At 37.9% G+C, this 23,375-nt stretch overlaps 4 protein-coding genes across 6 annotated transcripts; 1 reads left to right on the top strand and 3 right to left on the bottom strand.

The window, feature by feature from the left end:
* Positions 1–169: 169 nt before the first annotated feature.
* Positions 170–3,155, bottom strand: LOC110751591 (CHY-type/CTCHY-type/RING-type Zinc finger protein). The gene is made up of 12 exons (XM_021952086.2): positions 2,930–3,155; positions 2,711–2,798; positions 2,550–2,606; positions 2,426–2,458; positions 2,247–2,324; positions 1,993–2,036; positions 1,843–1,883; positions 1,233–1,315; positions 1,049–1,140; positions 893–962; positions 726–767; positions 170–568 (listed from the first exon to the last, which is right to left on the bottom strand). Exons 1-12 carry the CDS (start codon positions 2,977–2,979, stop codon positions 443–445), a joined length of 804 nt encoding a protein of 267 aa, XP_021807778.1. The 5' UTR covers positions 2,980–3,155; the 3' UTR covers positions 170–442.
* A 2,416-nt stretch (positions 3,156–5,571) lies between these two features.
* LOC110751592 (kinase-like protein) lies at positions 5,572–6,964 on the top strand. Its single transcript, XM_021952087.2, has 2 exons — positions 5,572–6,357; positions 6,579–6,964. The coding sequence occupies exons 1-2, from the start codon at positions 5,760–5,762 to the stop codon at positions 6,722–6,724; spliced, it is 744 nt and encodes a 247-aa protein (XP_021807779.1). The 5' UTR covers positions 5,572–5,759; the 3' UTR covers positions 6,725–6,964.
* A 714-nt stretch (positions 6,965–7,678) lies between these two features.
* Positions 7,679–14,278, bottom strand: LOC110751589 (alpha/beta-Hydrolases superfamily protein). Of its 3 annotated transcripts, none has more exons than XM_088246526.1 (12): positions 13,933–14,278; positions 11,988–13,261; positions 11,770–11,850; positions 11,169–11,248; positions 10,798–10,863; positions 10,672–10,719; positions 10,513–10,580; positions 10,123–10,195; positions 9,878–10,039; positions 8,679–8,873; positions 8,284–8,372; positions 7,679–8,129 (listed from the first exon to the last, which is right to left on the bottom strand). In XM_088246526.1, the coding sequence occupies exons 3-12, from the start codon at positions 11,834–11,836 to the stop codon at positions 7,916–7,918; spliced, it is 1,062 nt and encodes a 353-aa protein (XP_088102652.1). In that variant the 5' UTR covers positions 11,837–11,850; positions 11,988–13,261; positions 13,933–14,278; the 3' UTR covers positions 7,679–7,915. The 3 variants fall into 3 exon arrangements, with proteins under 3 accessions (XP_088102652.1, XP_088102654.1, XP_088102647.1); XM_088246528.1 differs by having other exon boundaries at positions 11,770–11,839; XM_088246521.1 differs by having other exon boundaries at positions 11,770–13,261.
* A 4,660-nt stretch (positions 14,279–18,938) lies between these two features.
* LOC148297327 (uncharacterized) lies at positions 18,939–22,633 on the bottom strand. Its single transcript, XM_088246416.1, has 2 exons — positions 20,915–22,633; positions 18,939–19,103 (listed from the first exon to the last, which is right to left on the bottom strand). The coding sequence occupies exons 1-2, from the start codon at positions 22,631–22,633 to the stop codon at positions 18,939–18,941; spliced, it is 1,884 nt and encodes a 627-aa protein (XP_088102542.1).
* Positions 22,634–23,375: the final 742 nt, after the last annotated feature.

Below are 23,375 nucleotides of genomic sequence, written 5' to 3'. Positions count from 1 at the left end.
ACACTTGCAAGCCAACATCCTAAAGGGGTTGCATTTCCTCCATCCACCCATTGGCCTCTCTCTAGTGTTGCACAACATGCACTGAAACAAATTATCAAACAAAAATAATCTGATCAATGGTTCAAAGTATATATAATGACAGATGATCCTTATTATCACCTGGCAAATCTTTCATTGGTCCCTAAAACCATTCCCTTGAATTGCAGTATATATAATGTTTACATCAACCCAAGACTCATCACCTGGGTTCCACATAAATTGATAGAACAACAATAGCCTGGAAAAAGTTCGACGGACACATACAACATTACAATCATTTGAATCATAATGCAATGGTACAGAATCAATTGAGAGGATAAAAACCGAATCCCCATTTACGTTGTTCATTAACGGTACAAGCTTTTCACTGCACCTACCAGACTGGATATATTGTGAACCATGGTCATTGAGGAAGAACTGGAGGGGCAATCGTGCGGGTGTTGTATGATTTGCAGTGGTTGCATTTCTGCCCAATAATGTGGAAGTAAACTTCGGTAGTGTCGTTGCAATCATTGCACAGGATCCATACCTGCAAATTATCATTGCTTCTTAGACTTGTACATATAAAGAGTTCAGGATTAGTGGGACATTGCATTTTACACCAAAGAGAAAAGGCACGCCCTGGTATTAGAGCTAGACTAGCCTTGTTTTATAGGTAGGCCTGAACAAGGATGAAAAGTAAGTACCTTCTTGAACCGGTAATCCTCAGGCATCGTTGTTGCTTCTATCTGGCAGTTTGAAAATGTCAACAAATTAGTATGAAATCTTCATTGCTACCATGTAACTGGTATCATTCAACCAAGACAAGAAAAATTTGTAAAGAAAAATGACTGAAATCTTTGTAAAAGTATACCTCCTCATCTATTCTCTTCCAGGTTCTGGACATGTCAATCACTGACTTGGAGCATATTGGACAACAGTATCTGAATAATTTAACCAATTTGAGTTAGCAAGCAAAATAATCGTCTTTTGACTTGTAAACTAATGAAATTAAAGTGATTCCACTTACTTGTCACGCTTCATCATTTCATTGTAACATTCACAGTGCATTGTGTGACCACATTTCATTACAGTAGTGTCTTTCAGCGAGTCGAAAAGGAACTGCAGAACACAACATGATAGTTTTACCTGTTAGTTAGGACGTGACAAAAGTTTCCTACTAGTATAACTGCAAAGGAAATTTCAAGACAAACCTCATAACAAATGGGGCAGTGGTGCCGCATGGAGTTCTCCACACACAAGTGATTATCACGTAGGCCAACTGAATAGCAAGACCCTGAAAATATATAAAGCATGTTTATAAGAAACACTCCAACAAAATACCATTGCTAGGAAGTAACTTCTTCAAAATTAAAAAAACTTTTCCCCAACCATCCCCAAAGTCAGAGGAAGAAGTCCCACAGGCAAGAAAGGTTAACTGGAAAAGATTTTTCAGAAAACCAAGATGAATAAGCTGATTTGTAAGCACAAAGAACTCAACGTCATAGAGAATGAAATTTCCCATAGCAAATAAAGATCCAATGTGGTACAGAGTGTAGAGAATGCAGGGCTAAAATTTTAATTTATCCCACAATTTAATCAATGATTGGTAGCCCAAAACCCAACTGGTTTTCCAAAACTAAAATTAGCACTAGAAAATGAATGCTATTGTCCAAAAGACAGATCTGAGTAAATCAAAATGTGAAACAAAATAGTATAGATTTCTTTATTTCAAAGAATAACTAATTGCTTGCAAGAAGTTCATTAAGAAGGCAAGTTTCCAATTTCAGCAACAATATTTCCATAATGGTTGTAAGTACATACCACACTTCTTGCAGTGATAGAAATTCTCACGACCGCCGATTCTGTTCTCCATATAACAGTTTAGATTAAGAAACTCCTCAATATCATGAATTTTTATGACAAAAATCAGCCATATAAAAACAGGAAAAAAAATACTGAAATTGTACTAACCTGCAGATCCCACAATCATTACAATGAAATTGCCCTTTATCAGTCTGCAAGGTATAAATGAAAAGGCAACTTCAAAAAAGGAGGAACCACCAATACCATATAAGATCACACACCAACTACCAAATCTGAATCTAGTTCATTTCTAGAGAAAGACTGATAAATCAACAAAAACAAAGGAAACAAACTTTTCACTAAATATTTTTTCTTTAAATTTCTGGGTACGGTAATTCAATTTGAGCAAATAGTAAGCTTACATCATCATCGTAGAATTTGCAAATTTCACAGAAATATTCCCCCATGCTGACGCCGCAGTTTGTACAGACTCGTGCAACCTAAAACCAATACAGTTATCGAAGAAAATCAGAACCAAGACCGTGTTTTTCTTTGCTCTTTTGTTTAATTTGGATTGAAACCAACATAGGAAGACACATACCGGCTGCTCTGTGTCACAAACTGAACAAACAACCTGAAACAGCACCACAATAAACACATTGAGAAAACTCAGAGAAGTAACACAGAAATAAAAAGGACAGAGTATGGCATATATATTCACGTACTTGTTTAACATCGTAGCGGACGAGCTCATGCCGATCAAAAGGGTTGCTCAACATGCTCTGAACAAATCAAATGTACCCAGATGAGAAACAGGTGCATAGGCCAACCACCAATGTTATGAATTTATGAATTGAAATGCTGTTTTAGCTAATGTAACAAATACCGTGGCTTCGTTGTGACAATGACGACATGGATAGATCTCGTTGCAGCACGGAGCTCGAATCTGGCATCTTCTTCTATAATGCTTGCATCTGCACAAAGAAAAAGCAAAACCCAGAAGAGAAATGAAACAATCAGTCACAAAAACACGAACAAGAGCAAAAATTTGAAGGAAATGAAAATGGAAAGCAAAAAGAAGAAGAAGGATAAGGCGGGTGCGTACCCGTAACCCATCTTTCCAAAATCGAAACGTTCATTCCCTGAGCCTTCCATGAGAGTTGGAGAGGAGATTTGCAGAGAAGGCTAAAAGAATGAAGGGAAGTTTCCCGATACGGCAAGGATGGGTTGGCTGTTGGTTTGGCTCCGTTTGTCTCAATCCCTCAATTAGAAAGAGACAGCCATCACGTAAATGGGTTACGTTTCCATTACTTCCCTCATTAAAATAGTACATTTTTCTCATTATTTAAAGGCTCGAAGCTATTAAATATTAGACTTTGCAAAAAGATCTAATATTTTTATTGTTTTTCTCATTTTCCATGGTTGCGCATACCCACGTGGACAGAGTCAGAAAGAGAAAGAGAAAGAGAGAGAGGATAAGGTGGGTGGGCAGAGGCTGGTGACTTTGATGGCGAAAAGGATAGGCGCCGTGGTCTCAGCCAATCAAATTTCATAGAATGGGCGCAGGCTGACCAAACCAAGCAATCTTTTGCGCATTTTAACAAACACTTGCAAGGCCTAATTATATCAAACCCTTTTTCCTTTTTCATGGGGAAGGGGAATGGACCCATGAAACCAAATCCGGGCAGCTTTCTTTTCTCTTCTTTTCTCTCTTTTTCTTTCATTCCGTTTGGTTCACGAAACGAATTTGAGGTGAAATCACTTCTCATGTTATTTCCCAAGATATGGAAAATGAAAGATTCCTTGTTCATGTTTGGTAATACCGGGAAAGAAACCATAAGATATCACTTTATTTCATTTCCCATGTTTGTTTAGAGTGGGAATGGAAAACAAAGTTTGTATAATTTTTCAATTATACCCATATTAAATCAAATAAAAAATAAATTTAATAATATATTGTAATTCTAAATTATTAATGGGACAAAATCGTCATGAAAAATGTGCATTTAATGTTGGCTCATCTTCCCAAACTTTCTCATGAGAAGGAAAAACAAAACTCAAATTAGAAGGAGGGTTTCACTTTCCTCCTTACTTTCCCATATGCCATACAACCATTTCTCATACTCGACTTACCAAATATAGGAAAGCAATTAATTTCTCATCCCCAAGTCTCATTTTCTATGAACCAAACCGGACCAAAGTTTTTAACTGAGAAAATGTTCAGAACTGATCGATGAATTTTACATATTGATCCAAAATTGAAGGACGACTGAAATTTGATAACAGAAAAAGGCAGTTAAGAGCCCTCACTCACTCACTGGCTTCGATTTGGACGCATCAAATGACTTCATCTTTATCCAGTTGTTTTCCCATATTCGGTTGTCTCTCACGCTACCTTCTGAATTTCTAGCTCCAATACTTTTTTCTTATCCAATTCATAAGACTCTAGTGGGATCTTGTGGCACCAAACCATCACTCCAGCAACCTTACATCTACAACATTATTAGAACAATAATTCAAATATGGTAAGTACTGAGGTGGAATTGACATGACTTCAGACATGCATCTTTAGGTTTATGGGAAGTTGGAAGTGTTTCTTTTTTGTACACTATTGCAGCTATATTTAATTTTCTTTATTCATTTTCTAGGGGTTTGTGCGAATGGATGTTATTGGAGCCTCAAAATCTGAGATCCTTCAAGCGTTTGGGCACTTCTGAATTTTATTGGTCTTCTTCATTCACATCAGCCATTTCAGATATTTCATCTCTCTCTCTCTCTCTCTCTCTCTCTCTCTCTCAACTATGTGCTAGCAATTCCAATTATTGCCAAAGAGCTCGCAGAGGTCGCTTCCTCTGCCAGGGTAATGAGGCCCTGCGCTAGACAAATGCCCATGAGCGAGCCAGCTCAGCATGGGCCCAAACGCCTATCTAGCCTTGGGTTAGGACAGATAAGGCCTTAAGGGATAAGCCCAACATGACTTGTCCTTATATTTCACGCCTATAGAAGATTAGCCCAAATCTGGAAGACTTCCCTAATGACTGTTACAACACTAATTAAGGGAGATCATGTTCACCTACTCTGGGTAAATATCTCACACGTTCCACGACAATAAACCAGTTATCAAAGAGCTAAATATAAACCAATATCGGCCTCTTGGAGAAGGTAATTGTTACTTGAACTAAGAAACCCTATTTTTATCTTTATATGGTCGAACTGACTTAGGCATTGGAGGCTCTTTGGCTCACACCACACTAGTGTATTCAAGGACTTACTATCATCTCTCTTTTCCTAGTTTCAGGTTGCAAAAGTCCTTTCCGATGGCATACAAATTCATTCCCCACAAAGATATTGTAGAGTCCAATTTTTTCTTCCAAAAATAGATTTCTAAACTTTGTCTCATTGAGTATTGAGTTGGTATTGCCTGAATTTTGCAAAAGTTGGGTTCTAAATATTTCCCTAAAAAGTAATTTAAGATTTGATTCAGGAGTGTGTAGTTTTTCAAATGTGTTTTATTTCAAAACGTGAACAATCGAACAATTGAACGAATGAATGAACATCGCCAGAAAAAATGTTTCCTAATTACTAAGGCCTTTTACCTATCTAAAAATACACCAAGGCAAGGCACATTGATGTTGACAATGAGTTGCCAATAAACCCATCTCCACCTTGAAAACACAACGAAAAAAACGGTTCTATATATAAGCTATACCTGCATGACAACCAAATTACACCCATGCAAACCACAGCTCCAACACAAACAAATAACCAAATCAAAACACAACAGCTTTCATTGCCCCCATCTCTAATCTCTCTCTCTCATATTAAAGGGAGCTAAACACATTAATCTCTCAGCCTCTGTCTCCTCTCTCTCTCTCTCTCTCTCTCTCTCTCTCTCTCTTCCTTGAGACCTCACAACACAAACACACAATTGAAAAATGGGTTGTGGGGAATCAAAACTGGCGCTTGCCACCAGCAACACCATCCTCCGCCGCAAGAAATCCAACGTTGATGGCTCTTCCAAGAAGAGCAAAGACATCGAAACCGTCCTCGAAGACGTCGACAACGGCAGCTCAATGGTGCAACAACCAGCAGATTGTAAGAGCAGCGAACAAGTACTCGACAAGGATCATAAGGACATTAATGTAAATAACAATGTTGGCGGCGGCGAGCCAGTGGTGGCTGAGGAGAATGCGAAGGACATCATTGTAAATAACGAAGATGGAGATTATGAAGACGATGGTGATAAAGAATCCTTGGACAAAAGTAACAAAGAAGAGCACGGTGAGGCTGCGGAGAGGCTGATCACGCACGGCTCCCCGAACCGTTTCTTTTCGTCAAGGAAATTGGATGAGGAAGGAATTGATGGGATTATTTCTGAGGGCCGGTCTGGAACGTCTGACTATTACACTCCCCGCCATGGAGCCGGCAGCAAGGGTAGCTTGTACTTCAAGGTAGACGATGATATTCTAGAAGACAACAAAGAATTGGGTTTGGATGAGGAAGAAACAAAAGCCCCAGAGACACAACAAAATGGTTTGTGACCTCAATCATGTTAATTTAATACATATATATAGTTTATTTATAAAACTATACATATCACGTTGCATAAATATAAGCAACGTGCAGATTTCATATCACGTTGCATAAATATAAGCAACGTGCAGATTCATAATCTGGCAACATAAATATATGTCTGACAAGTCGTCAGTCAAATGTATTGTTTGCTAACCTAATTTGGTTATGTGTGTGTACAGAAGAGCCCGTAAAACCGGAGGAGAATTTGGTGAAGGAAGCAGAAGTGGCAGTCACAACAGCCATTGCTGAAGCCAAAGTGGTTCAACCCGAAGTTTCTATCCTTGATGAAGAAGAGAAGAATGATCTGAATCTGAAAACAGAGTGAAGGAACATGTGGGTGATTCGCTAGCCAAGGATTTGAAGACAAGCTTGGGTGTGAAAGGAAAATTAAATCTGAAAAGCTTTTTCTCCTACATTTACCTTCTTTTGTAATTGATCATCACCTAGTTTTTATTGGTTTTGCTCCTGTGCTGAACTCTTGCTATGCATCTAAACATGTAACTTGGACAGAGAATATCTAGTCATACCGTGTACTTGGCAATGATGACATTAAAAATTTGTGAAATTAAGTTGTTATATGCCAAACTTAATCCATCGATTTCAACCGCTTAATATTCTTGTAAGAATATTGTGAAATATAATATAGATCAAGATCGTGGGAAAAATAAATCTAAACAAGTGGTTAGTGCCGTATAATGTAATTGCATTTACGTATTCCATTGTTGGAAGGTGTATTATTAATTAGTAGAATAAACAAGGGTTGCCTAACTAGCTTATTACAAGTTGTAAAACCAAATTAACTTAAATTGAGACCTGAAATTTTTCCTTTTGCAATAGATTTTGCTGCGATCTTCGCGTAGATTATATATCGACATCCCGACATCCCGTGCATATGTAGTGAGACTGATTAATCGAAACATTTCATTCATACTTGTGTTTTGTTTTTAAGTAACATATTACAAAGCAGTAAACGTAGCAAGACTAAACCTAATGCATTGCAGATAATTGAGAAGACTTTAGAAAAGAAAAAGGGGTTTAATTAAGTGTCAGGTTCTAAGTAAAGTAAGAAGAAATATAACCTTTTTATCAAGAAATTAGATGCATGGGACTAGAGCACAAAACAAAGTCTGAGGTAAGAAATTGCCAGGTTGATCAAATTCAAGTTATTCAGCTCGGTTACGAGTTATTTTACTCAGAAAATGGGCAAAGTAGACCCTCGATCTTGTTGGATGCAATTTGGATTTAAGCTATACAAGTTAGAAAACTTGCATTTTCTGCATAGAGAACGGCCATTATATTTACACAAGTAACACAAATGTCAGCATTCATATCCAAAAGAATGAAGATGAACATATTAATATATACACAAGTCATTCGCAGCCTTGGCCCCATCCCACCGATATTTTTCAGCTATGGCTTCTGAAAACAAAAGGCCTACAACGAAACAGCTTTTTCGGGACATAAACCTAAACTGACCTCTCTCAGATTTCGTCCAAGAGAATCATTGGCTGGCATTCTACAGAGGTTTTGCCCCAGCTTCTGACATGGCATTCAACTTTAGAACAGGAGTTGCAAGATCTCTGGACAGTACAAAATTTCCTCCAACATCTGTTCTGCTGTATTCCACTACTCCAGGACCCATCACAATTCTACACCGTCTCCATGTCTTGGCCATTAATTCAACACCAAAATAAACTAGATGGTCTGAAATGCTGTTCCCACTCACCGACCTGCACAAATTTCCCAAGAACTTGTATAATCTTTTCAGGTAAGATTGTTCTTTTCAACTTCAGTATTATATTGTTCTTCTACCAATAGAAGACGGTGGAAGAAAAGAAACCAAGGAGAAAACTTTTGATGACATCACAACACAAGAGAGATTACCTGCTGCAGGTTGGGTCCTCGCCAGAATCATCACAGATCTTCTCAATGTTATAAACAAGACTTTCAATTCCAATGTTATAAAGCCACACCTAGAATAAGAATAGGGCTCTCAATGGTCAGAAGAGAATGAAACTTCCAAAGTATGGTATGTTTATGATTCCAAAATTGTCTCAAAGGTGCAGATAAAGATGGATTTGGTTACAAAAGCAGTGTGCAAGTGTATATCCAAGACTCTTATTCATCTGGCATTATTCTCATTACTCAAACTATTCACAAATAATGGGCCACCAAGAATATGCTAGAATAAAGTACTTGCTCCGTTTATTCTCTAATTGATATTAAAGGATTCAAATTGAACACATAAGTAATCCACCTCTGTGGGTTAGAAAAAATACCTCTCTTGGGAAGTGGTGGTATGTCTTCTGAGGAAAATAAGTATAGTATGGAGGCAAATGAGGAACCATATCATGTTCATTTGTAACTCGTATAGTATTTGGCACAAGTTCGCTAAAGTAAGATGCAAAAGCTGCATTACCAATACGAGGTTGTCCAAATGTCATCACTTGAACATTTCTCTCTTTCTGATTGACCTGGATTACAAAAAGGAAAAAAGAAACATTTCAATGTTACTGGTTTGAAGAATAAGCTTCCAGAATAGAATACAATTAACATTCACAGAAGTAACATGAGTGCTGCAGGGCCAAGAAAAACTCCAGCAAGCAGTGAATGCAATTAAACAAAGGGAGTTTCACTAAAACAGCCAAAATGGGGGCTGAAATTATAAAAAAACCCAACACCCAAAACACTTTATAAACACACCCAAAACCCATCATTACACACACTCAAAACCCATTTATAAACACACCCAAAAAATATACAATTGTTGATTTTGGGGTTGATTTTGGGTTTGTTTCTATGTTTAAATAGTATTTGGGTTTTTTTTATAAATACATGTCTAGGATTGGGTTTATTTATAAATTTGTATTAAACAAATTCAAAAGACCCTTGTGGAATAAGTTCACACTCTTTTACACTGACACACTAACATATCTTGATCAGTTGAAGTGAAAGGGGAAAAGATTAATTGAAGCTCCATTGGTAATAGCTACGTTGACATAACATATGAGTCAAGCTCTGACAGGATACGATACCTAATACTACTTAGTTGCTTGCTACTAAAGCTATTGCATACAAGTGATAACAATCCTCTCACATGACTTCAAATTACCTGCCTAAGGCTAAAACATTATAACTCGCTAACAGAAGTAAAGGTAACTGCTGACCAAGTGAACCATCAAATGTAACTATATTCAAAACCATGCATGCATTTATTGTTTAAGCAATCATGACGATGACCACAAACTACTGTTGAAGAAAAAAGACAACCAGTACATTACCCTGACTCAAAATTTATCCAAGAAAAATAACAAAAAATGATCCTCATTCGGTAGTTACCCAGAACCTAGAGATTACATTGAAATAAAAAAAATACAAAAAATGATGGAAGGCACTAGGAAAAGAAAAATTCAAACAAATATTGCTATAGATGAAACATGCAAAATGGAGACTCGCTTAATTATGAATCTATGATTACCCTTAGATCAAGAGCACAAAATGAAGCCATTGCCCCGCCCATTGAATGACCTGTAACTATGATGCGAATATCTCCGTAGAAGTCCTTAGCTCTTGCAATAGCATTTAAAATTCCAGGGCGTATGGTTGTGTTGTGGTAAGCGTTAAAAAACCCATGGTGCACCTAAAGCAATAGAAAAAGAATAGAGACTTGAAATTTTATATTCCAGAAGCAACAGAGTAGAGAAACTTTACTGTAATAAATACCATTGCATCAGGCATGCCAGGGTAATCTAAATCAAGCTGTTTCCAAAATAAATCTTCGACCCAATTCTGTATGCTGTACACATAAAGTCAATCATTAGTCAACTAACAACTCTGATAAAAGAACAAATCAGATTGCCTATGGTGACGCATAAATTTTGAGGTAAAGCAAGGAATCTAGATGTTAATTTCTCAATTGTATTAACATCTTTATTATTAAATTTTCTTGTCACCTATGTTTTCTTATGTCACAGACAATATAGTTGGACTGCACAACTGACCAGCACAATTCATGAGCAAACCCCTTCTATTGGTCACTGGGTAATTTGGGCTCATAAAAATAATTCAGCAAAAATTTTAATCTCGAATGATATAAGCACTCTAGGACTCTACCTGTGTTCCTGAGTCCCTCTAAATGCAATTATGATAGCATTGGGATCTTGTGCGACTCCAACAAAAGCCTGGAGAAAGTAATGAGTAATGACAATGTAAGACAGAGGCTTAAGAAAATAATTTTAACACATAAAACCAGGCTGAACTATGAAATTGCACCTGTAAGCAATGCTGGATGTCAACAACCAGCTCAATCATTTCAAAATCCTGTTCACATTAAAGGAGGAATAAGGTCAGCGGTTTTTAGGCATAAATTTTTTGAATTGATGCCATAAATCTGAGTACCTTAATCAAACCGTCACATCTTGAGCATGTCCAAGTAAACAGCTCTGTCAAATCTGATAAATACACCTACAAGTGTAGAAGTTTGATTTCAATTGTTACAAAACTTATAGGCGACGCTACTACTAATAGTTAAAATATTGACATATAATCCAGAAAATCTCCACAGTTTTGTTTCCTATTTAATTAGACAGATTTAAATACTCCCCAAAATCAACCTTTCTCTATGTCACAATTACAGCAAACTAGGAATCACAAAATATATCGTACAGATTTGCAAGGGAAATGGTGAGGCTACATATTTCCGTAACATAAATCTTTACCAACCAAATCCTCGTAAATGGTCACACAAGCCAATATCTCATGAAACTTACCGTGGAAGCATACCGCACTAATATAGTGGCAAGCGTATGATTATAGACGGGGCCATGATCCTGGTGCTTAATTTTCAGTTCTGCATTTAGAAGAAGGAAAAATTCCCTGTTAAAAATGTGTTCCATAAGCTCAACAACAGCAAAGTCTATCCGGGATCTACCCTAAACCATATTCAACCCATTTCATCGGTAAGAATCATAACACAACTAATTCATATTTGTATAATTCTCAACGCATGCGCTTCCCTCTCTTCTCCTAAGTGAATGCTACTACCTCTCGAGCCTAGGACAGACTAAAACCACACCAACTTTTTAAGTACATTGTAACAATGTAGAACCAACAATACCACCCATATTGCAAATGCTATCATACATAATTAAGCAATTACATAACATATATTATACACATATATACATCCACCAGTAAAGACTGTTAAGCTTTGCCCACTGTGTCTCCTCAACTAATTTTTCTCCAACCAACCAAAATTCCTTCAAACCCAATTACAATTTCTACGTTCACAACAAGAAATTAGTCTAACCCAAGACCACCATCAAATTAAACATTTCTAATAAAATTTTGATGCATAAGTTCAAATTTTACCTCTTCCAGCAGAAAAAACAAACATCCATGTAAATACTACAAATACCAACCATCTCCTTTTCTCCATGCTCTGGTAAAATGCTTGCATCAAAGGAAACAATTTAGGGCACAATTCAGCAATAATTAGATACAGAAAGACTAGGCCTGTAATTCGGCCGGAACGGATCGGAAACTAGTGTTCCGAATTCCAATCCGAAAATTTTCGGAATTCAATATACCTTCCAATTCCAATCCGAAAAATTTCGGAATTTCAAATCTTATTCCGATTCCAAAATTTCGGATATATCGGAAAAATCGGAACTTTTCGGAATACACTTGTAATCTGAATCCGCTCTAGCTTTTGCTGTGGCGTTTTAATGGAATTCCAGTTTCATACCGGAAAAAAAAAAACACTACTCCAAATTTATGCCTTCATGACTGAAAACACCCAAAAGTCGTTTTCTATATTTTCAGGATCTGTGTTTTCAGGCGAGCACCACACCCACCACCCAATTGAACCACCACGTCAAAACCAATTGAACCAACACTGTCGAACCAAATAGAACCTCCACATTAAACACAATTGAACCCAATTGAAGGGGATGAAGATCTGCGACTTTGAAGGGGAAAATAGAGAAAGATAGGGAGGGAGAGAGAGCCAAAGATAGAGAACTAGAGAGAGAGAGTGAGAACCAGAGAACTTGGGAGGAAGATAGAAAAACGGAGAGAAAAAGAGAGGTGATTTGGGTGGGTTTTGGAGACACCGGAAAAGAGAAGGTGGGGGACGTAAGAAGAAAGAAGTAGGGCTGCACATTTATACCGAAAACCCGACCGAACCGGCTGAATTGAACCGGTTTTGGCGGGTTGGTTCGGTTTTTTAATTAAAATTATTGAAATCGGCAGAAAAACTGGCTGACCCGAACCAGTTTGAATTTTTTCAAACCGTCGAAATCCAAACCGGACCGCTTTCATGTAACTCTGTTCAGGGTGCAGACACAAAGCCCAAATTCCACTGGACTGATGCGTCTTTTTGTGAAATACATGTATGATTGTAATAATATTACAATCTAAAATAATTAAAAAAATATTAAAAGAAAAAAGTTAGGTTTCCTGCCCCACGAACTCTCCTTTTCCTATTCTTCTTTTCTCCAAGCCGTTGCTTTCTTCTTTTCTCTCTCTATTTTTTCTTTTTTGTTCTTCCTCCATTTTTTCTTCTTTCTTCTTCCTCCTGCCACTGGTTGCATCTTCTTCTTTCCTTCTTCTTCTTTTCTTCTTCTTCTTCCTCCCCACGAAGTGGTCTTCAAGCCCTCAATCTCAGTTCAATCCTCTGCCTCAATCTTAGTTCAATCCTTCTCCGAACCAAACCGCACCGCACCGACTTCTCGGCGTGCTGATTGTAGTCGGTCTTCCATCTCCTCGGTGCGGTGGCGGTCTCTAAAATAGCTACGCCGATGACCTCCGGTTCAGTGGTCGGCAGCTCTTCCAAGCCACGGTTATCGAACCGTGTGCAGCCCTAGAAAGAAGACAGAAACAAAGATAAGAAAATAAACGGCGGTGGAGATATAAAGAAGGGTATACTAGTGATTTGCCCCTTAAACTTGTACCTAATTTTCGATTAACCCCCTATTCTTTTTTTTTTAGAAAATTAAGGATATGAACCTTTTTTTTTTCACCAATTTCCCCCCTGCCGTCTACATCTCAACATTTCATCCAATTTTCTGTTAAATTATTATAAACAGATTTGGAAAAAAAGAAGAAAAAGATAACTCAAAATAAAAACCTTATCTCTTCTCTTTTTTATTTCTTCCCCCTCCCTCTGGTTTTTTTCTCCCCCTCCTCTGCTCGATGCTTCTCCTAAGGCCAACCAGCCCTACCACCGACACACCTCCTCCTGCCTCCTTCTCTCTCTCTTGTCGCCCCATTCCCTTAGACTTTAGGGTTTTGATATTCTTTTTTGTTTTTCTTTTCTCTACAAAGTGTGTCTCCCTCTCTCTCTTCTCTCTTCCCCTTCTCTCTCTTCACAAACATCAGCACCGCCCCCTCCTCCTTCTGTCTCCCTCTTTCTTCGACATCCACAACCTCACCTCCCAGAAAACTTAAACAGCCACCCAAAAAAAAATTATTCAAGATCAAAACCCTAAATAGCCATAAAAAAAAAATCAAGATCTTTATTATTAACCTCACCTTACTCCCTAGGAAACCCAAACAGCCAAACAGCCACCAAAGAAAAAAAATTCAAGATCAAAATCCTAAACAACCATCCAAAAAATATCAAGATGTTTATTATTAAATTTTGGGTTTTTTCCTCTCTGTGACCTTGGTAGTGGGAGAGAGAGAGAGAGAGAGACGCGAAAAGAGAGAGTGGGAGGGAGAAGGAGGAGGGGGGGTGGGCACATGGGGGGAGAAGAGACAGAGGGAGGAGGATGGTGATGTTGGTGGATGTTGAAGAGAATGAAGGGGAAAGAGATTGAAGAGAGGGTGGTGATGTTGGTGGCTGTCAAACAGAGGGTGAGAGAGTGGGCTAGAAAGGGGTGGATCTGTGGGGGTTAAGTCGAGAGAGAGAGAAAGATGGCTGGTGGCCTTTTTAAAAAAAAAATTATTTCTATCATTATTATTTCAAATTTTAAATTGTTTTATTTTATTTTAATATGAAAATGACCAATTTACCCTCATATTTAACGGCAAATTGGATGAAATGTTGGGATTTAGACGGCAGGGGGGAAATTGGCAGAAAAAAAAATTCATATCCTTAATTTTCTAAAAAAAAAAGGATAGGGGGCTAATTGAAAGCGATGTACAAGTTTAGGGGGTAAATCACTAGTATACCCTATAAAGAAATAGGGGATTAGGTTAGGGTTGGGATTTGGCATTTGGGCTGCTGCGAAATGGGCTGGGATAAAAGTAACTGGGCTGCTGGCATATAAAACTTTTTTGTTTTTTTGTTTTTGTTGGAAATGTTATATAAACCTTATCATGAATAAGAGTTGCACGATTAAAAATGTGTGACCCAACTAAAAATGTTATATAATTTTTAATATGTTAATATTAACTAACAATGAATGCACTTGTTTAAATTATGATTTTGTTTTTCCGTAACTTTTATTTATTAAATCTTATTTCATCTTTAAAAAAAAATTATGAACATTTTAAGGGAAATAGTAGTATAGTAGATAACACCATTACTTATAATTATATGTATATTTAATATATATAGGGAGAGATATTATAAATGCATGAGTTGGTGGATGACCACCATACCTCTTAGTATTCCACCGTTGGATTTTATGTAACCTATACTTAGTGCTTGTAACCTATAGGTATATTGTAAATGATGGTATTCAATCTCCTATCTTGTAAGCCTATAAATAGGTGGTTCTATCAAAGATTAAGAACGATAAATATGGTGAAACTTTATCCTTAGCATATCATTTCTCTCCATATTTCCCCCATCTAGTTTTATAACACGTTATCAGCACTACTGCTCAATATTTTCTCCTTTCTTACACCACAATGATATGTACAACTTGGACGATGCAGTTGCGCATTTATAAAATACCAGTGTACGATGTGGGTATCATATATACATATTTTTATTATTATTTCATGATATGTTTCACGCTTTAGTTTACTATGTTAAATTTTGTTTGGCTAACCCTTGTGCAGATCATATAATTAGCATAGATCATATTGAAGTTTTTTTTCTCTTTAATTTCTTTTATTGCAAATATAAGAAACTCAATGATGGCGTTCACTTTATGAATCATGTACCTAACATGATATAGTCAAGAGTTATTGTTATTATTATTTTTTAATATGTACGCACGTTTCCTACAATGCTTGTTTTATTTTTATTTTTCTTTTTCTTTTTGTCCTTTTCATACTAATGGAAATTATGTGGCAATTACAATATAAATAAAAAAAGATATGATGGCCTATTAGTTTATTTGTATGCGTTTATGATTAATCAACAAAATTGATTGCATGTTATTATTTGTAGTTGACAGGTATAAATTATAAATAAATGTATTGATGTTTTTTTATCCTTTATGCATATTTTATTTAATTGGCTTGTTTACCAATTTTAAGCATGTTTTTAATTCATTACAATATGTTAAGATGAGTTTGTATTATACAAAAGATAAGGGCCCGAAGTTCCTCGATCCTCATTATATAACTAGATTAGGATCTCGAGTCCTTTTGATTGAATCAGAACCTAAAGTTCTTTGATTCCAAATAATTAAGGGCGTGAAGTTCCGCGAATTTAAAGAGCACATAAGGACATGAAACTCCTTGATTTTGTATTAATCAAAATTAGAATTCTATGAGGCCTACATATGTCAAGAACCTGAACCAGAAGTTTCGAGTGCATATACATCGATTTGAGTATGAAGTTCAAAGCACAACTATTAATTCAATTTATTTAGATCTACGTATTGAAACCTGAAGTTTCGAATATATGTTGATATGAACCTAAAGTTCATAGTTTTTCATGGATCCTAAATATGAACCTGAAATTCATTACTTATTTGTGCCTATATGAACCTGAATTGGTTGGAAATCCAATTCTTAAACTTGTAGTTTTATCTACATATTGACTCCACATTAATATTGGATTATTTTGGAATTTCATAGTCTTTAATTTATTTATTTTATTCCTCGTTTAAACCACTTTACTCATTTTATTTATGTTGGGTTATTAGTTAATTTTGTTTTACAATAGTAATGTCTTGTATTACCGCCCCAATATTGACAGTCAGATGCGTCTATTGGAGAAACTTCCTACTTTCTTTTGTGGGTAGGAAGTTTATGATGTCATGAACTAGAAGTTCACGAGGCCCCAATATTACACAATTATTACAGTAGTTGAACAATATGATGTCATGAACCAGAAGTTCATGAGGCCCCAATATTACACAATTATTACAGTAGTTGAACATTATGATGTCATGAACCAGAAGTTCATTGATCGGATAACTTTTATGTTGTGGCATGACTATCTTGGCAATCCATGTAACTTTTATGTTGTGGCATGACTATCTTTTTTTTTTTTTTTTTTTTTGAGAGGAAGTGGTAAATGTTCATTAAAATTGGGTAAGGTTACAGACTCGAGCGACCAAACGTGGCCTCATTGAAACCTTGCCCAGGAAAACCCAGTGGGACAAAACCTGGGACGAAGGAAAAAGAGTGCCACAAGCTCCATAACGGTTACAAACAAAAGTTCAAGACAACTCCAGTCTATCAGCGTCAGCTTGAAGAAACACATTGAGCCATGGAGGACCCTCTTCAAGCCAAACGTCTATGGACACACTACCTAAAGCAAACTTAGCAAGTCTATCAGCCACAGTATTACACAGTCTAGGAGAAAATACAAAAGAAAGAGAGTCAAAGTTTCTAGATAACATGTGGATGTCATTGATAATCCCCTCTGCAACCCCAAAAGCCTCAGTGCCAGAGATGATGTCGTTAATGGCATTCTTCGCATCTGTCTCAACTACTAATGAATCATAACCGGTCTCCCAAGTAAACTGGAGGCCTTCCCGAATTGCTAAGAGTTCAGTAACCTTGGCAGAGAAACATCCAGTGATAGGGACTGAAATAGCACCCATAAGATCTCCATGCACATTTCTTACAACTGCCCCCAATCCACGCTTCCAAACGGAAGTACTACAAGCACCATCCACATTCAGTTTCAACTTACCAGGAGGGGGAGGACACCAATGAGTAGATGAGGGAGGATGAGTACGCACATGTACACTGTTGGCGAAGATAAATTCCACTGAAAGGCGATGGACAATAGCATATAAGTCATCAGGGTGACGTCCCTTTTGGCCATGCATTCGTGCATTTTGATCAAGCCAAATAAGCCAAGAAAGGTAAGCAAAAACTTCCAGGTCAAAGTTCAAACCCACTGAAATTACATGGCACCAAAGATCTGCAAAAGTAGGTTCATGCCAAATGTTAATCACTTCAGTAAGAAAAGAAAGATTCCAAATCCTTTTCACCTCACGACAGCCCCATAAAGCATGAATAATGGTTTCCTGAGAGCCATGGCAGCGAGGACAGCAACTATCATCTCTAATATGTCTAAAGGTAAGAGCCCAACGACAAGGTAAGGCGTTTTGTAATGCCCTCCAAAGAAAAAGCTTAACTTTATTAGGAACTCTTAGCCTCCAGACCTATTTCCACATTGAACTCGAACTTCCTGCTCCACTACCTTGACCACCAATAGAGCCAATATTATTCAAACCAACATCTTTTAAACATTGTACCCCAATCCAATAGCCACTACGAACTGAATACTGACCATTAGAAGTATAGTGCCATAGAACTTTGTCGCGGTGGGACGAGAGAGCAATAAGGATCGATAAAATAGCTTCAGCATCTTTATCCAAAAAATGTGCCCTTATACGTTGAATATCCCAAAAGCCACCACTTATTAAATCACAGACACGTGTGTTGAGAGGGAGGGATGGTGGGGAAATAGTCTGAAAAGTGGTGGGAGTAGGCAACCATTTATCAAAATAAACAAGAATATTACAACCGTCTCCTACTCTCCATCTGATGCCACTTTGAAGTAAGTCACTGCCCCATAAGATACTTTGCCAAATATAAGAAGGTGATGATCCAGAATCAGCATGTAAGAAACTTTTATTGGGGAAATATTTTGCCTTCAGAACTTGACTAACCAAAGCATGAGGCTGTGTTAGAATTCTCCACGCCATTCGAGCAAGAAGAGCTTGATTGAAACTAGTGAAATCACGAAATCCTAGTCCCCCCTCCTCCTTTGATCGACACAGGACATTCCACTTGAGCCAATGAACACCACGGTTATCTCCCATTCTTCCTCACCAGAACTTGCTAATCATACTTTGAAGCTTCTTGGTGATGGACATGGGCAGTTTAAAAATACTCATTGTATAAGTTGGGAGAGCTTGTGCGACTGTTTCTATTAAGACCTCTTTTCCTGCAATTGAGAGAATATTTCCTTTCCAACCCTGAAGAAGTTTTCCAACTCTGTTGTGTAGGTTGACAAAGAGAGCCTTCTTAGCGCGTCCAACAACCGTTGGTAGTCCAAGGTATTTCTCGTGGAATTGAACTATGGGAATGCCAAGGATCTGCTGCATATTACTTTGGAGTTGATTATTAGAATTAGGACCAAACGCCATAGCAGATTTTTCAAAATTGATACGTTACCCAGCTGCCTTTCCATAGGTTGTAAGCAAATCTTTCAAATACTGACAACTAGCAAGAGATGCTTGTAGAAATAAAAGACTATCATCTGCAAAGAAAAGATGGGAGATTGGGGGAGCGTTTGCTGCTGCTCTAACCCCTTTAATAAGACCCAAATTTTCTGCCTGTTTTAAAAGAGAAGAAAAACCTTCAGTACAAAATAGAAACAAATAAGGAGAGAGTGGGTCACCTTGTCGGATGCCTCTTGAGGGAATGATATGGCCAGCAGGTTGCTGATCGGTTCATAATTGTATATCATTTTGTACCCTTCTAGCTTATGATTTGGTTATGTTTTTGAGTTAAACTTGTGCTTTTAATCCTTTTTGTGTTTATCTTTCAGCTTTAGGTAACAATGATGGCTTTGGATAGGAAATGATGCAATCCATGCATGTTAAAGCCTGATTTGGATAAAGGGAAGAAGTGCTTAAAGACAAACTCATTTTGGCTACAGCCCCCTGCCAGTCCAGTTCCGTAGGTCATATTGCAAGCTTTGTTTCAGCAACCTACACAGCTCGAATGAGACAGCATTCTTCATGAAAGTTGTTCCAATGGGTGTGTACTATAACATATCCAAAATTCAGCCCCATTGGATAAATATGGAGTCTGTTACCTAGCAAACACAGAGCCATGCTCAGGATGGATTTTATCAGCGCGCAAATAGAGTTAGCAATTTGTTTTGGCCTTAACTTCCTCCTCCGACCTTGGATTGGCCCAAATGATATATGGCTGGAAAGAAGACATTCTGAACTTCAAGTTTGAGTGCTTAAAGTCTTAATTTGCTTAAGGGAAGCCCAATTCGTAAGCCCTTGAAGTTTCTGGTCATGCTGACCTCAGGATGAGCTATTGTTTCTGGTTGGAAGCTTGGTCATGGTGAGCTAGGCATGAGCTATTGAGCTGGTTGGAAGCTTGGTCATGGTGACATGAAGATGAGCTAGGGCTGCTGGTGGGATTTATTGGTGAAGTGCATCAACCAATTCAAATTTTCTAATACAAGTGCATCAACCATTTCAGATTTTATAAAACAAGTGTTGTATGCATTAGCCATATTGAATTCAGATTTTTCACTTCCTTAGGCCTATAAATAGGGAGGTTCTCTAAGCTTGTAAACACACCCCAAGGGGGGGAGCTCTCAAACACTTCTCTAGAGCTCCCTTCCCTTCTCTCCCTCAAATTCTCTTAGTTTCTCTTTCTAGTTTTCAATTGTTATAATGAGATCTTTGTGCTGAAATTCTCCTTAAGTTTTTCCAAGTTCTACTTAATTTTCATTGTTATGTAAATTCTTTTCTTTAGTTTCAAGTTTGATTAGTTTCCAAGTTTCAATTATGATTTTTGTTCTTATTCATTATGCTTATAAGTTAATATGCTAGTTTGAATGATTGATCACCATTTAGGCTTGCATGTTAGCTATCTTGGTTTGAATTAAGAGTAGACACCATGCTTTAATTCGAATTGAACTATGAATAGGAAGAGTATGTATGGACATTCGACAACAGGGATTAGATACATGCTTGGTTGTTTAAATTGTTCTTCTATGCTTAATGGGTTCCTAATGCTTAATTTTAGGTTAGACAACAAATGATCAAATTAGGGAATTAGGAACACAAGGTTATGACCAAACACCATGGCTTAATCATACTTTAGCTAGAATCAATCCATTAATCTAATTGAACTTGGGAACTTATCTGCTTGAGTTAGTTATTTCTTTCTTCCTTGTTTTATTTATTTCCTTTCTTTTTCATTTCTGTTTTGTGTAGGAAAAATGAATTGGATCATTCAATCACAAATCCTCGTGGGATCGACCTCGCACTTACATATGCTATACTACCAAACGGCTCGTGCACTTGCGAGTATCACAAGTTGAGGATGCAACTGAATCCATTTTGGTGCAGCTGTATCTACACAACAGTTGCCCATTACAAATAATGGAATAAGTAACTGTTGTCACATACTCCATAATCAAATCCACCCAACGAGTTGCAAAGCCAAGCTTTTCCATGATTTTGCGAAGAAAATTCCACTCAACTCGATCATATGCCTTACTGACATCAAGCTTCACAGCAACCTTCGGCTCCTTAATTCGTCTTTGTTTTTTGATTGTGTGCATAAGCTCAAAAGCAAGAGTGACATTATCAATGACATATCTGCCAGGAACAAAAGCACTTTGAACACTTGAGATCACCTCAGGCAAAATGATCTTCAGACGGTTAGCTAGAGTCTTTGCAACAATTTTGTAGATGACGTTACATAGACTTATAGGTCGGAAATCCTTCACATTCTTTGCATTCTTTAACTTCGGCACCAAAGCCACCAACGTATGGTTAAACTCCTTAATACTTTTACCATTATTCAAGAATTGCAGACATATAAAAGCAATATCTTCCCCAACAATATCCCAATATTTTTGGAAAAATAAGGCAGGCAATCTATCTGGACCAGGGGTTTTCAAAGGTCCCATTTGGGAAAGGGAGTGACTAATTTCTGACAAATCAAAAGGGCGAGTAAGCTGGGCGTTCATCTCAGACGTTACTTTAGGTTCAACAACATCCATAATATTAGCTACATCCACGTTACCATCAGATGTAAACAATTTTTCAAAATAATCAATAAAAGCCCTTTGGATGCCAGGCTCCTCATCAAACCAGCAGTTGTTGTCATCAAAGACCACAGAAATTTTGTTTTTCCTTCCTCTTTGGCGAGCTTTTTCATGAAAATAACGTGTATTCCGATCACCTTCCCGTAGCCATTGGACTCGGGACCTTTGCTTCCAAAAAATCTCCTCTTTCTCAAGTAGATCATCGAGTTTAACTGATAAGACATGCTTCCTGGTTGGGTCTGAGTTGGGTGCATCCAAGTCAAGATTTTGAAGCTCCAAATAACATTGCTGAATCTGTTTTGGAAGAGAACCGAACTGTTGTTGGCTCCAAGTATTGAGACGTTGTGCACATAGTAAAAACTTGTTTGTGAGAGGTAGAGACTGATGAGAAGCCTCACAACAAGCCTTCAGAATAGTATTACGACAACCCTCTTCATTAGCCCACATTGCTTCAAAATGGAAACGCCTTTTACGAAAAGTTGTAGCAGGAGCATGAATTCCAGCATGTAAAACCAAGGGGGCATGATCTGAAGCATCTGAGACAAAGTGGTGGACAAGTAAGTGTTCAAAATGTTGAAAGACAGAATGACTAGCCAAACCTCTATCTAGATGCTCTTTGACCAAACTTCCACCAGACCCTCTACTCCAAGTAAAAGGAGAGCCCAAGAAAGGTATTTCTTTGAAGCAGCAATCAGAGATAGCTTCCTTAAAATCATCCATCTGCCATTGTGGTCGTGGGTTGCCCCCCACCTTCTCAACATTAGAGATAATTTCGTTAAAATCTCCCATACAAATCCAAGGGAGAGAAGAAACACTAGCTAGCCGACGAAGGAGATCCCAAGAATGTTTGCGTTGCGAAGTATCTGGGTTACCGTAAAATCCAGTGAAACGGAATGTGTATCCTTCATGGTCAGTAACCATAACATCAATATGACCAATAGAGTAAGTGAAAATGTGTACTATCCAATCAACAAGCCAAAACATCATAAGCCCTCCACTAAGGCCACGCCTGCTAACACAAAAACCATTGCGAAAACCAAGTTTCAGCTTCAAACCTTCCATTTGAGTCGAGAGCAATTTGGTCTCCATCAAGAACACCAAACTGGGATCTTAAGCCCTAAGCAAATGTCTTAGAGCACGGAATGTGTAGGGGTTCCCAAGCCCCTGCACATTCCAAGCCATGAGTCTCATTGAGATTGACGGGGTAGCCCTGCTAACCCCGTTTCTTGTTCGAAGTCCAATTCGGAAATGCTATGTCCTTCTTGCCGTGGGCTCTCATGTTTCTCCTGGACTTGCGATGCCGGTTGGGTTGCTCGAGCCTTAGCCTTCTAAGATAGGCCTCGCTGCCCATTTCATTTTGGATTAACACTTTTAGTTGGCCCACTGAATTGCTTCATTTGCAGACCCATTTTTGGAAGGGAGGATGGGCTGGGACCCATATTGTTGGAGTCATGACATCTTTTAATTCCAATAACTAAGGGAGAGAAAACACCACCGCTGTCAATGATATTCTTTTCCTTTTCAACGGGTGCTCGCAGGTTAAGTGCCAAAGGATCAGCCCCCAAAAACCGCTCGTGAATTAAATCTCCTTGAATTGCCTCATTACACAGTCCGCTGTCAATGATATTCTTTCCCTTTTCAACGGGCACTCGCGGGTTAAGTGCCAAAGGATCAGCCCCCAAAAACCGCTCGTGAATTAAATCTCCTTGAATTGCCTCATTACACAGTTTACGCCTCTTAGGATGGACATCCTTGATTAAGCCATTATTGTCATTAATGGTGCCCTGCCGTAACTGATCTTCTT

This window comes from Prunus avium, chromosome 1 (genome assembly GCF_965620075.1).
Source record: "Prunus avium chromosome 1, drPruAviu1.hap1.1, whole genome shotgun sequence".
Lineage (NCBI taxonomy): Eukaryota > Viridiplantae > Streptophyta > Magnoliopsida > Rosales > Rosaceae > Prunus > Prunus avium.
The sequence above is the reverse complement of the archived record's forward strand: the minus strand, read 5'-3'. Positions and strand labels throughout refer to the sequence as shown.